The following is a 14,878-nucleotide window of genomic DNA, read 5'->3' as shown; positions in this document are numbered from 1 at the left end:
GCCAAATAACACATAGACAAGAGGTAGTAAGGGAGGGTGGATCTTTTGCAAATGTGAAGAGGAGCAAGAGATAGGCGAGGAGACAGGAGAGAGGAAGGGAACATAGAAAGCATCAAGATGAGTCTTGTACAGGTATCAAACTTCCACAGTGAAAATAGCCACTGTGTAGGCTGACCTGGACTAATCAAAACAATCAAAATGTTTTAATTTAAGATATTGCATTCCGGTGTTTTTATTACTAAAATTGTAATGCTTATAAGACACCACTAGTTGATTCTCATGTTTTTAAAGGTATAATTTTCCAGTAGTGAACCATTTAGAGTCATGCAAATTGAAACTCCTATCAATTTACAGCTCTCATAGACAGAATCACTTTATTGCATGTTATAGATTCAAATGATAATCAGTGGTGCATCCAAAATGTATGGGGCAAAAATAATTGTTACTTTACTGGGAGGGCCCACAAAAACATACGTGTATCCCTTCATGTGCTTATTTAGAATGGATTCATTTAGGTAAAAGACACGTCATAAAATTAACTATTTTATTGATAATAATTTAGTGGCAGTTGTTACATTCTCAATATTGAGTAACCACCACCTGTGTCTAATTCTAAGACATCTCTGTCCACACCATGTCCCCAAGTTGAAATTCCTCCCGCTTCCTGAGTTCCTTCAGGCCCTGGTGATTAATTTTTCATGTCTTTATATGCTTTCTTGGGGGGGGCATGTTGAGGAAGGGTCTCACTATCTTGTTGAGCCTGACCTGTAACTGACTATGGAGACCAGGCTGGTCTCGAACTCACAAGATCCTCCTGACCCAGCTTCACAAGTTCTGGGATTACAGGCATGAGCCACCATGTCTGGTCCTATCTGTTTTCAACCTTGAAACGTGTTTGTAAATTATGCATTCTAAACAGGATCCTCATTGCATGAGCGTTTTTAATCTATAAGAATTCTAGTTTTTGTCATGCTGCAGGTTGGAACTTTAGTTCTTTAAGAATTGATCATGCTACCTCTGAGTTATATACTCAATTTTTTTTTCAAATGTGCACTAGATATCATATTGTTCAATGTAACTAGAACAGTTTATACTACATATCAAAAGGATTTATTTTTCATAATTGAAATTTTATCTTTTTATATGAGTAGCTGCTTCTTTCTTGTCAGCTCTGCCCTTTAGCAACTCTTTTTCTTTATGTTCAACAAAGTATGTTCAGTGCCTTCTATAAGTAGGACTTTACTGTATTTGTTTTGTTACTGTTTTAATTCACAGAGCGCAATTTTTTCTAGGTTCATCTTTGCTATTGCATATTGCAAAATTTCACATTCAAACACCGAAGATAAAGCACGTGTGTCTATCCCTACCCATCTACTATTGGGTAATTGTTTGTCCTAGCTTTGTATTGTGTTGCTGTGAATATGAGAGTATGAAATCTACTGGAGCTCTTAATGTCAGTACTTTGCATAGCTGCTCATAAGTGGAATTTCTGGATTGTGAAACAAACACATAAGTAAAGAACTAAATAAATGCATAGCCACTGCCAGTTAGTGGAAAACCTCCACATATTGCAGTAAACTCTCAGAGGCTTTTAGGGTAACCAGTAAATTGCTTGGCATCTCCTCAGGGAGTGTTTCAAAGCTTTTGCAAGAAGGATAAATCCCCCTCAAATCCTCAAAGCCCATGTTAAGCAGCCCACAGGTGGGAGAATCAAGAGGGAGTTTTCATTACAGGTAATGTAAACAAGCGGCCTCATGCGGTGCTGTGTTAAACTGACGTCTCAGGAGCTACAGAAATGGCCACATTTTGCTGGGCTTTGCCATCTAGTGAGAGAGCATCTAATCTTCTGTTTCTGAGCTTTTCCAGCTCCATAGCACCTGAGCAGCAAGAGGACCTCTCTCCTCTCCTCTCCATTTTACTGTTTGAACGTTTTCACCTCTGCTGAGAGATGGGTGCTCAGGAGCATCTCAGAGACAGAGAGGGTGTTTTGTTAGAAAATGCAAAATTGTGTGTTACATATTTCATCATTTAGCTAGTATAATGTAACCATATAAATGTATACATGTAACTTCATCCTCAAAGAAGGCCTGAACCACTTGCTAGGATCTATTTCTGGGTCTACACACATTTGTGACGTTTTGGAAAACATTTTAACATTGAACAACTACAAAACCAATTGTACAAAATGTGATTTATTCCTTATCATTTAATGAGGTAACGGACTTCCCACCACACAATGACGTGATATAATTGTTGAGTTTCAGCAGAATTTCATATTCAGTTTTTATAGAAACATTATTGCTCCTCTTTTTTTTGTGAATTTTTCTGAGTATAGATTTTAAAAATAAAGCTGAGGTGTCCAGGTGAAATAACACACCATAAAACAGCAAATTGTTTATTCCCACTTAGGACCACATTAATTCTTACCATACATATGTTCAAAAAATTGTTTTCCACAATTGCAAAACAAACCAATACAGAAGAAAAGAAGTATTGAACTGCTTCATTAGGAGTTTCCACTAAAGGCATTTTCATAATGCTTCGACTTGGTAATGTCTCATATTTAAAATGAGAAAATTATCTATGTATAGCAGAGCAATAGATCAGGTAGTCACAATGATTTCAAGAATTTTTTCAGAAATGGAAAATCAGTTACATGTAATGGACTTGTCACAGGTGTCTTTATATGGCTCACTTAGAGATTTATGTCTCTACCTTTGGCACTACAAAGGACATCATTTATTCTTTTAATTTTAAAACAGAACCATATTTCACAAAAGTACTAACTGTTGTACTTTAAGATACTATGTGCCTATGTTCAGTCTGTGCTTGCATTATGTCATTTAGGAAGAAGTTTGGTTTTCAAGATGACCAAGGCACCACAGGATACAAATAATGATGGCTCTGGTGGAAGGGAGAGATATTTTTGTTTGTTTGTTTATTGGTACCTGGAATCGTACCCAGGATCTGGTGCTCATGAGGAAGGCAGCAGGTAAATTTTGTCATTTGGAAAATAAAAATAGATTATAATTGCTAGGCCTGCAGAGAAGGAATCTGTCCAGGTGATAAGAATGGAAAAAACTTGTTTAATGCTGATGTATTTACACAGAACAGTTCTGCAGATCTCCCTGGATGGAGGAGCACAACCTCACCACAGTGACCGAGTTCAACCTGCTGGGCATCACAGATCGCCCTGAGCTGCAGGCTCCACTGTTCCTCCTGTTCCTCATCATCTACTTGACCTCGCTGCTGAGCAACCTGGGCATGATCATCCTCACCCAGGTGGACCCCAGGCTGCAGACTCCCATGTACTTTTTCCTCAGACACCTGGCTCTCACGGATCTTGGTTATTCTACAGCTGTGGGACCCAAAATGCTGGAAAATTTTGTAGTGCATCCAAATACAATCTCCTATTATGGTTGTGTTCTGCAGTTAGCTTTCTTTCTTTTCTTCATTGCTGGTGAACTTTCAATTTTGGCTGCCATGTCCTACGACCGCTATGTGGCCATCTGTCGCCCTCTCCTCTACACCGTCATCATGTCACAAAAAGTATGTTGGGTACTGATGGCGATTTCCTATCTCAACTGCACATTTGTGTCCCTTCTGGTCACCACCAATGTTTTCACTTTGTCCTTCTGCAGATACAATGTCATCAGTCATTTCTACTGTGACAATCTCGCAATGTTATCATTGGCCTGCTCAGATACACATGAAACTGAGCTGATAATTTTATTCTTGTCAGCTTTCAATTTGATTTCTTCTCTTCTCATTATCCTCCTGTCCTACCTGCTCATCCTCACAGCCATCCTCAGGATGAAGTCTGCAGAGGGCAGGCGCAGGGCCTTCTCCACCTGTGGGTCCCACCTGACCGTGGTCACCGTGTTCTATGGGACCCTGATATTTATGTACGTGCAGCCCAAGTCCAGTCACTCCAGTGACACTGACAAAGTGGCTTCCATATTTTACACCCTGGTCATCCCCATGTTGAATCCCTTGATCTACAGCTTGAGGAACAAAGATGTAAAATGTGCCCTGCACAGCACACAGAGAAAATTGTGCAATATCTTTTCTTAAAATTCTCCAACAATATGATTTTTTTTATAAGAAGCACCAATGTTACCCCACTTTGCATTCCTCCTGAGTGTATCACAAGCACAAATGGGCTTCCCATATATTGAAATATTCCCCGTGCTGGTCTTTCTTACATTCTAAATGCCATAAAAAATAAAAAAATAAGAGGTAAATATTTTAATTGTTTTTACAGTATGATAAGTTTAATAATTTTGAAAATGTTTAGCAAACATAAAGACTGTAAGAGAAGGCTGAAGTGTTGGATATGGTTTTAAAGTAAAGAAGAATAAGACATAAAGAAGTGGAGATTCATGCATCTTGTGATATTTGCTATTAATACAATAAATTTCAAGTGTGCATGTGGTCCTTTTTGTGCACACACAACATATGAATTTAATCAGCAGAAGAAAAGTATGTAAAGAGAGAATTCAATGTCTTTCAGTTACAACTCACAATGAAAATGCCTTCAACTCCTTTATGAAAAACACAGGCTTAGGTCTTGGGGAAAAAATTAGAAACCAACACACTTTTACATTGAAGAGTTTCATCCAAATTATACAATTAATGGATCAAAATCAAAGGATGGAAAACAATATTCCATGCCCCACAGACTTCAAAGCAAGCATGAGCAGGTATTTTATTTTCAGAAAAAGTGAACTTTAAGCAAAACTTGATCAGAGCCGGCAAAGTTGAATGCTCTATATTAGTAAATCGAACTATTGAGCCAAAAGAAAAAGCAACATACACACACGCACAAACACACACACACAGTAAATACTGATACACCTAACTTAATAAAATAAATACTACTGGACATAAAAGATAAAATAAACACCAATGCAATCATAGTGGGTGACATCCATATCCCAATTTCACAAGTAGACAGATTAATTAGACAAAAACTTATCAAACAAAAATCAGGGCTAAAGCACATATTTCAAAACTCAACTTAATAATTCTACTTTAACACTACAGAATTCACATTCTTCTCAGCAATAGACATAAGCAAGTGATTTCTAAGAGAAGCACAACAGCACAACAAATTAAAGAATCGAGAAATAGAGCTTGATCAAATTTGAAAGATCTGTATACAGAAAAAAGCAACCTCAAAATTCAACAAAAGAACATATAGATTTGGAAACTATTTTCACAGCTTCATCTCTGACCAAGGACTGTGAACATATATTGAAATCAAACTCTTCAAACTCTCTCAGAATAAATCAAAACCTGGGCCACTGAAATGAATAGACACTTCTCAGCAGGAGCAGTAGAACCAGGGGTCCATCAACCAGGAGAGGACGGTCAGCATTGCTGGGCACTGCAGAGATGCGAACGAAAGCAGCAGCGATGTCACTGAATCCCCTAGGGATGGAGATCATCAAGAAATCAGAGTTACGAGGGCTGGGGAGGCTGTGAAGGAAGCGGGTCCCTGCTCCACCGCTCACAGGAGAGTTACCAAGTGCAGCCGCTGTGCAACCACTGCGGGCCTCCCTCAGACAGCTAGAAGTACAAATTCACCTCAGCTCCCCATTTTTCCAGCAGGTATCTCACCAAAAGTGTTAGACATCATATCACAGTGTAGCCTGCACACCCGTGTCTGTAGCAGCACCATCTGTAACAGCTAAATCTTGGAAACTGCCTGTAGATTCGGCATGGGCAGGCTGGGTTAAGACAGTGTGGTGTTTATACACCATGGAGTTCTACTCTGCCTGAGGGATGATTGGAAATCATTTTTAGGAAAATGGGTGCAATTTGAAATCACAATAAAAGAGAAATAAATCAGACACACAAACTCAAATACCATGTGGTTCTTTTTATATGGGAAACTAAGTGAGTATAAATTAAAGAGCAAAATTGTAGATAAAAGGTAGAAGATGGGGTGGATCTTTTGCACACAGGAAGAGGACCAAGAGAAAGGTGAGGAGACAGGAGAGGGAAAGGGAAGATAGGAAGTATTAAGATGATTCTTGTACAGGTATCAAAGATCCTCAGTGAAAATAGCCCCCGTGTATATTTACATGGACTCAAAAATTTGAAAAAAAAAGAGCACATTTCACTTGAAATAAATATATAACAGTGTTATTATTTCTAAATTTGTAATGTTTTTAAGAAACCATTAGTTGATTACCATGGTTTTAAAAAGAGTAACTTTGCATTAGTGAACTATTTTGAGTCATGCCAATTTAAACTCTTATCAATTTAATGCTATCATAGACAGAATCATTTTATTTTTGTATATTGTAGATTCAATTTATTATCAGCGGTGCATACAAGTTATATGGGCCATTTCTAATGGTTACTTCACTAGAAGGACTAGAAAAAATGTATGGGTGAAACTACATATGTTTCTAAAAAATTCATTCATTCAGATGAAATGTACCTCATAAACTTAACTATTTTAAGAAGGATAACTTAGTGGCAGTCATTACATTCCCAATATTGAGTAATCTCTATTTGTTTCTAATTCTAATACATTTCTATCCTCACCATGTACACAAGTTGAAATTCCTTCTACTTCCCGAATTTCTTCAGCCCCTGGTATTCTATTTTTCATCTCTTAGTATGTTTGCATTGTGGAAATTTTTAGTAATTTTTTTACACTAAGGAGGATCTTCATTGTATGATGTGTATGGTATTTAAATTTATAAATATTCAAGTTTTCTTCACAGTGTATATTGGAAATTCAGTCCTTTAACAACTTATTATACTCACTATTAGGTATGCACTCAACATTTTCAAATAAACAGTAGATATGTATATTCTACAATAGAAGTAGAATGTTTTATGCCTTATATCACAAGTTCATTTATTTTGCATAATTTAAGTTTTATCTTTATTTATTAGTAGCTCCTGCTTTCTTATCAGGCCTTGCCTGCAGCTACTATCATTTCCTTTTCATATTATATAAAATTATTGTGATGCTTTATATAAATGGGATTTTACTGAATTTGTTTTGATACTGGTTTGTCTCATGTAGCGTAGTGATCTCTAGGTTCATACTTGCTATTGCATATTGCAAAATCTCACTTTTTAAACACTGAATAATAAGTTGTTTGCATCAATTACTATTCCTCTATCAGTGGGTAATTAGGTTTTCCATCAACTATATATTGTGTTCCTATAAACATGAGAGTATGAAAATTTATTGGAGCTCTTAATGACAGTACTTTAAATACTTTCTGAGATTTCTGGACGGTGATCCAAACATACGCACACAACTAAACAGCTGCATAGCCATTGGCAATTAGTGGAAAACCTCCAGATATTTCATGAAATCCTCAGCGGCTTTCAGGGCAACCAGGAAATTGCTTGGCGCCTCCTCAGGGAGAGTTTCAAGGATTTTACAAGAAGGAGAGAAATTGCCCCCAAATCCTCAAAGCCCATGTTAAGCAGCACAGGAGTGGGAGAATTGAGAGGGAGTTTTCATTACAGGTAACAGAGACAGGCGGCCTCATGCGGTGCTGTAGGTTGAACCAATGTCTCAAACTACAGCCACGTTTTACTGGGCTTTGCCATCTAGTGAGAGAGCGTCTAGGATTCTGTTTCTGTGCTTTTCCAGCTCCATAGAACCTGAGCAGCAAGAGGACCTTTCTGCTGTTCTCTCGATTTTGCTGTTTGAACGTTTTCTCCTCTGCTGAGAGGTGAGCTCACAGGAGCATCTCAGAGACAGAGTGGGTGTTCTCCTAGAAAATCCAAAAATGTGTGTTACATATTTCATCATTTAGCTAGTATAATGTAATCATATAAATATATACATATAATTTCATACTTATATAAGGCCAATTGGGAAGAGAAAATGTATGAAAATAGAACACAATCTTGTTTAACGCGACATTCTGAAACTTAAGTGATTCAACGGGTCAATGGGATCTAATTCAGGCTCTATGCACTATTGTGACTTGGGGAAATATTTTAACATTTAATAACTACAAAACTAAATGCACAAAATAGGATTCATCCCTGATCCTTTAAGGAGGAAATGGACTTTTCCATCTCACCATGAAATGATACAATCATTGAGTTTCAGGAGCATGAAAAACTCAAGTTTTTATAGAAACATTATTGTTCCTTGTGGATGTGATTCAAAGAAGCATCTCAAATCGCATACGGAGTCCATGTATTCCTCAGCTTTGTCGTGTTTTATTTTGTCTCTACCAACTTGGTAACATAGTGAAATCTGCACACAATGAGAGCCTTTAATATGTACTATGATTGTATCACAACGTTTTTCTTCAGCATGTGCTCCCCTTTTATCCTGAGGGACATTTTGCTTTGTATTCAACAATTCTAATAACTTACTAATGTACTAAGATTTGCTCATGTAGCTCCTATCTGGTCAGCTTCATCCAAAAGTTTATTTTAGCTGTGATTAAAATATACCCAGGGTCTATTAAGACATCAGAAAATGTATATGAAGTTAACTTTTCCTACCTATACTAAAATAGATTTAAAAGACAGAAGCCAGGGGATTTAGCTCAGTGGTTCTGCTGCCTGCCTCGCAAGCACAGACCCGAATTTAATCCCTAGTACCAAAAAGAAAAAAAATGAAAGACAGAAAAGTGGCACAGTGTGTAATTGTATATTGTTTTGAAATTACTATTAAATGTCTTATTTAATGTATCCATTTCATTTTATTTTTAGTACATGTTCACAATGCATCATGTTTCCATTTTTTCATAGAGTTGTTATTGTACAGAACACATTTTCCTTCCTTTTCACATCCACTTTCCTTCCTTTCCTCCCATTCCCTGTATCCCTTGATCGCCTTCCCGTTTCAGGAGATCGATCTTCCTACTATCTCCCTCACTTTTGCTCTTTATCTACAAGTTGATTTCTCAGGTAAGAGAACATGCGATGTTTACATGGTGGACACTTACGTTTCAGTCACTGGGGCTCACCTTGATCACCATTTCCCAAGGGAGCGTCCAGTTCACCTTTCTTCACAGTAGGTTAGAGACACATGAAATTCCATATTTTCTTTACCTATTCCATTTCCAACGTGTAGGCTGCCACCAGAATTTAGCTTCTATGAATTGTGCTTCTATAGAAATGGGTGTGCAGGATCTCCAATATGATGACTTTGACTCCTTCAGGAAGATTTCTGCAATGTTGAGAGGAAGGTCTAAAGGAATTTCTGGATCTAGGCCTTTGAGGAATCTCCATAAGGCAACTCATTTTATAATTACTACGGTGAATGTCACTTTATAGAATTCACCACTTCGATGTCATTAGTGATTGTTATTATGCAAATGACAGTACAAACATTAAAGACTAGTACAATCCATATTTAGTTAGCCATTTGCTGTTTTTAAGCATCTATATTTACAGCTGTTATATGTACAGTTATCTCTGTACATATTATCATCTATGTCTGTGAATCTATCCACCTATTATATTTCTCAATTGTAGAAAGAACTTATTGAGGCAGACATTATTTAAATTCAAAGTGATTGTAGTTTCAAGTTTAAGAGTTTGAACATCCTGTACCCATTAGATGCCAGTATCAGCTCACTTTGCAAGACAACCAAGGTACCTCTGGATGTAAATAATATTCTTTCTCATGGAAGGGAGAGTTATTTTGAAATGTTGCAAATTGGAATACTGAATAGATTAAACCTTCACTGCCTGCAGGGAAGGTATCTGTCCAGGTGATAAGAATGGAACATAACTGTTTAATTCTGATGTTTCTACACAGAACAGTTCTGCAGATCGCCCTGGATGGAGGGGCACAACCTCACCATGGTGACCGAGTTCATCCTGCTGGGAGTCACAGATCGCCCTGAGCTGCAGGCTCCACTCTTTCTCCTATTCCTCGTCATCTACCTGATCTCTCTGCTGGGCAACCTGGGCATGATCATCCTCACCCAGGTGGACCCCGGGCTGCAGACTCCCATGTACTTTTTCCTCAGACACCTGGCTCTCGTGGATCTTGGCTATTCCACAGCCGTGGGACCCAAAATGTTGGAAAATTTTGTTTTACATCCAAATACAATCTCTTACTATTGCTGTGCTGCCCAGCTTGCTGTATTTCTTCTGTTTATTGGTAGTGAGCTTTTTATTCTGGCTGCCATGTCCTATGACCGCTATGTGGCCATCTGTCGCCCCCTCCTCTACACCGTCATCATGTCCCAAAAGATATGTTGGGTGCTAGTGATGATTTCCTATCTCTACTGCACATTTGTGTCACTTCTGGTCACCACCAAGGTTTTCACTTTGTCCTTCTGCAGATACAATGTGATCAGTCATTTCTACTGTGACAATCTCCCACTGTTATCATTGGCCTGTTCAGATACACACGAAACTGAGATGATTATTTTGTTAATTTCAAGTGTGAGCTTGATTTCCTCTCTTCTCGTTATCCTAATTTCTTATCTGCTCATCTTTGTAGCCATTCTCAGGATGAAATCTGCAGAGGGCAGGCACAAGGCCTTCTCCACCTGTGGGTCCCACCTCACTGTGGTCACCGTGTTCTACGGGACCCTGATATTTATGTATTCGCAGCCCAAGTCCAGTCACTCCTTTGACACAGACAAAGTGGCTTCCATATTTTACACCCTGGTCATCCCCATGTTGAATCCCTTGATCTACAGCTTGAGGAACAAAGATGTAAAAGGTGCCCTGCAAAGATCACTGAGAAAACTATGCAATATTTTTTCTTAAAATTCTAGAACAATTCACAAAACAAGAAGCGCAAATGTCACCCACTTCTGTTTTCCTCCGTAGTGTATAACAAGCACAAATGTGATTTCCATGTATTAAAATATTGGCCCTGCTGATATTACTTTCATTTGAAATGCCATAAAACACTTGAGTTAATATTTTAATTGGTTTTTATTATGGTATTAACCATTATTTTAAAAATGTTACAGCAATGTTGAGTACTTACAGAGCCTAAAGACTGTAAGAGAAGGCTGCAGGGTTGGATGTAATTTTAATTAAATAAGAGTAATAAATAAAGAAATGGAGATTCATGTGTTTTGTGTAGTTGCAATGAGTACAAGAGATTTCTAGTGTGTATGGGTTTCTTTTTTGTGCATACGCAATGTTTGACTTTAGTCAGCAACAGAGAAGAATGAAAAGACACAAATAAGTCAATATCTTTCAGACACAACCAACAACGAAAATGGCTCAAACTCATCCATTAAAAAACACAGGTTTAAGGGTTGGCCAAAAAGCAGAAACCAACTGTCTGTTGCACTGAAGAATTTCATCTAATTTAAAGAAAAAAAATAGGTTATAATAAAGGATGCAAACCCTTATTCCATGCCCTAGAGAACCAAAAGCAAGCAAGAGCCGCTATTTTATTTTCAGACAAAGTAAACTTCAAGTAAAAACTGATCAGAACAGGCAAAGATGAACACTGTATATTAGTAAGGGAAACTTTCTGCCTGTAAGAAAAAACAATTGAAATACATATGCATTCAATATAGGTTTGCCTAATTTTATTAATACTCCCGGATATAAAAGATCAAATAAACACCATTACAATCAGAGTTGGTGTCATCCATAGCTCAATTTCACAAGTAGACAGATTAACTAGACAAAGAATTATCATACAAATATAATGGCTGAAGCACATTTTTCAAAAAACAGACAATATTTCTATGTTAACACTACAAAATATGCATTCTTCTCAGCAATAGGCACAGGCAAGTGATTTCTAAAGAGAAACACAGTGGCACAATAATCAGAATCAAGCATCAACCAACAACATTTTTTCAAATTAAAAAGGTTTTGTACAGTGTAGGAATCAACACCAAAATTGAAGAAAAGAATGTATTGATTTGAAAAATGTCTCACTAGCTTCATCTCTGACTGAGGACTGAGAACATATACAGAACTCAAAATCTTTAGATCCTCTCAAAATAGAAGATCTGATGAAAACCTGGGCCACTGAAATGAATAGACACTTCTCAGCACGAGCAGTACCAGGGGTCCATCAACACAGGAGAGGACGGTCAGCATTGCTGGGCACTGCAGAGATGCGAACGAAAGCAGCAGTGATGTCACTGACTCCCCAAAGGATGGAGATCATCATGAAATCAGAGTTACAAGGGCTGGTGAAAGAAGGGGGTCCCTGCTCCACCGCTCACAGGAATTACCAAGTGCAGCCACTGTGCAAGCACCGTGGGCCTCCCTCAGACAACTACAAGTACAAATTCACCTGGACTTCCCATTCTCCCAGCAGGTATCTCACCAAAAGTGTTAGACATCATATCGCAGGGAAGCCTGCACACCCGTGTCTGTAGCAGCACCATCCGTATCAGCTAAATCTTGGAAAGAGCCTATAGGTCCAGCATCAGAAGGCTGGTGAAGACAGTGTGGTGTTTATATACCATGGAGCACTACTCTGCCTGAGGGATGAATTGAAGTCATTTGTAGGAAAATGGGTGCAACCTGAAGTCACAATGAAAAGCAATAAATCAGACACACCAACTTAAATACTGTGTGGTTCTTTTTATATGGGAAACCAGTAATGTTTATAAATTAAAGAGCAAAATAATATATATGTACAAGGTAATAGGTGAGCGTAGAATTTTTGCAAATGGGAAGAGGACCAAGGGATAGACGAGGAGACAGGAGAGGGGAAGGGAACACAAAAAGTATTAAGATGAGTCTTGTACAGGTATCAAACATCCACAGTGTGTATGCTGACGTAGGCTATTAAGAATTAAATTAAATTTTAAAAAAAGCAAACATTTTAATTTAAGTAATTGTAGAGCAGTGTTTTATTACTAAAATTGCAATGCTTACAAGACACCACTAGTTGATTCCCATGCTGCAAAATAAGTAATTTTTCATTAGTGAAGTATTTTGAGTTCTGCAAATTTAAACTTCTATCAACTTAAAGCTATCTTGGAATCATTTTATTGCAAGTTTTAGTTTCAACTGATTATCAGTGATGTACACAAATTATACAAGGCAAAAACAATAGACACTTCACAAAAAAGCCCCAAAAATATGTGCAGAAAACTTCATGTGCTTATTTAAAATTGATTCATTTATGTAAAATACACATATTATAAAATTAACTATTTTCAGGAGAATAATTGATTGGCAGTCATTACATTCTCAATATTGAGTAACCACCACCTGCATCTAATTCTAAGATATTTCTGTCCACACTGTGTTCCCTAGTGGTAATTCCTCCTGCTTCCTGAATTCCATCCGCCCTGGTAATTGATTTTTCATTTCTTGGTATGTTTGCACTCTGGATTTTTTTTTTTGTAAATTATGTATACTAAAGGGGATCTTCATGGCATGACTACTTTCATTGTTTAAGTATTCAAGCTTTCATCACAGTATGCTTTGGAACTGCAGTCGTTTAACAAATTATTATGCTTACTATGAGGTATGCACTCAATGTTTTCAAATGAGCAGTAGATATTATAATGTGGAATATACCTAGAATGTTTTTGCCATATACCACAAATTCATTTCTTTTGCATAATTGAAATTTTATCTTTACTTACTAGTAGCTCCTTTCTTTTTAGCCCTTGCCTTCAGCAATCATCATTTCCTTTTTGTATTACATAAAGTATTTTCGATGCCTTATATAAATGGGAATTTACTGTATTTGTTTTGCTACTGCTTTACCTCATGTGGCATAAAGTTCTCCAGGTTCTTCCTTACTATTGCTTATAGCAGAATTTTACCTTTCAAACACTGAATAATAAGTCATGTGTATCAATCCCTATCCCTCTATCATTGGGGTAATTAGGTTTCCAACAGCTCTATACTGTGTTGCTATGAAATTGATAGTATGAAAATTTATAGATGCTCGTAATGGCACTATTTTGCATAGCTGCTCATAAGTGAGATTTCTAGATGGCAAAAAAAAAAAAAACAACATAAGTACATAACTAAATAAATGCACCGCCACTGGCAATTAGTGGAAAACCTCCAGATATTTCATGGAATTCTCACCGGCTTTAAGGGGAACAAGTAAATTGTTTGGCGTCTCCTAGGGAAAGTTTCAAAGCTTTTACAAGAAGGATAAATTGCACTCAACAACTCAAAGCTCATGCTAAGCAGCACACGGTGGGATAATGAAGAGGGAGTTTTCATTACAGGTAATGGGGACAGGAAGTCTCATGCGGTGCTGTATGTTAAACCGATGTCTCAGAAGCTACAGAAATGGCCACTGGGCTTCGCCATCTAGTGAGAGAGCATCTAGGCTTCTGTTTCTGAGCTTTTCCAGCTCCATAGCACCTGAGCAGCAAGAGGACCTCTCTCCTCTCCTCTCTATTTTGCTGTTTGAACGTTTTCTGCTCTGCTGAGAGATGGGTGCTCAGGAGCATCTCAGAGACAGAGTGAGTGTTTTCTTAGAAGACACACAGTCATGAATATTTGTATGTTTTCTTTTCATTCAAGGGAGCCCAATGTCAAGAAGAGATAAAGAGCAGATAACAGAACATAATTTTACTTAGTCCATACATTGAAACTTCAGTGCTGAGACCACTTCCTGGGATTCTCCCATCCTCAGTGAGTTCTGGCTCTACACTCTTCTGTGTCTTTCCAGAAAACATTTTAGCATTAAGAATTGCATTATTAAATGTACAAAAGGTGATTCCCTCCTGATCTGTTGATGTGGAAAATTGACTTTCCAACTCACACTTAGGTGTAAAAGTATTGAATTTCATGATAATTTTAAATATTAAAATTTATCAAAATAGGGAGCTGGGGATTTAGCTCAGCGCTTTGGTGGCCTGCCTTGCAAGAACAAGGACCCAAGTTCAATCCCTGGTACCAAAAAAAAAAAAAAAAAAAAAAAACAAAAAAAAAAAAAAAAAAACACAAAAAAAAA

General features: G+C 37.5%; 2 protein-coding genes across 2 annotated transcripts; both read left to right on the top strand.

Moving 5' to 3' along the window:
• Positions 1–3,132: 3,132 nt before the first annotated feature.
• LOC104851183 (olfactory receptor 8K3) lies at positions 3,133–4,074 on the top strand. Its single transcript, XM_010608359.1, has one exon. The coding sequence runs from the start codon at positions 3,133–3,135 to the stop codon at positions 4,072–4,074; it is 942 nt and encodes a 313-aa protein (XP_010606661.1).
• Positions 4,075–9,789: 5,715 nt separating this feature from the next.
• On the top strand, positions 9,790–10,731 carry LOC104851181 (olfactory receptor 8K3). The gene has a single exon (XM_010608358.1). The coding sequence runs from the start codon at positions 9,790–9,792 to the stop codon at positions 10,729–10,731; it is 942 nt and encodes a 313-aa protein (XP_010606660.1).
• Positions 10,732–14,878: the final 4,147 nt, after the last annotated feature.

Source organism: Fukomys damarensis, unplaced genomic scaffold, assembly GCF_012274545.1.
Source record: "Fukomys damarensis isolate Sample0158 unplaced genomic scaffold, DMR_v1.0_HiC HiC_scaffold_27, whole genome shotgun sequence".
NCBI classification, from domain to species: Eukaryota; Metazoa; Chordata; class Mammalia; order Rodentia; family Bathyergidae; genus Fukomys; species Fukomys damarensis.
This window is presented reverse-complemented; position numbering and strand designations above follow the sequence as displayed.

Bases quoted from the DNA above. Each gene is read 5' to 3' on its own strand.
- LOC104851181 (XM_010608358.1), top strand. From the start codon at position 9,790: ATGGAGGGGCACAACCTCACCATGGTGACCGAGTTCATCCTGCTGGGA.
- LOC104851183 (XM_010608359.1), top strand. From the start codon at position 3,133: ATGGAGGAGCACAACCTCACCACAGTGACCGAGTTCAACCTGCTGGGC.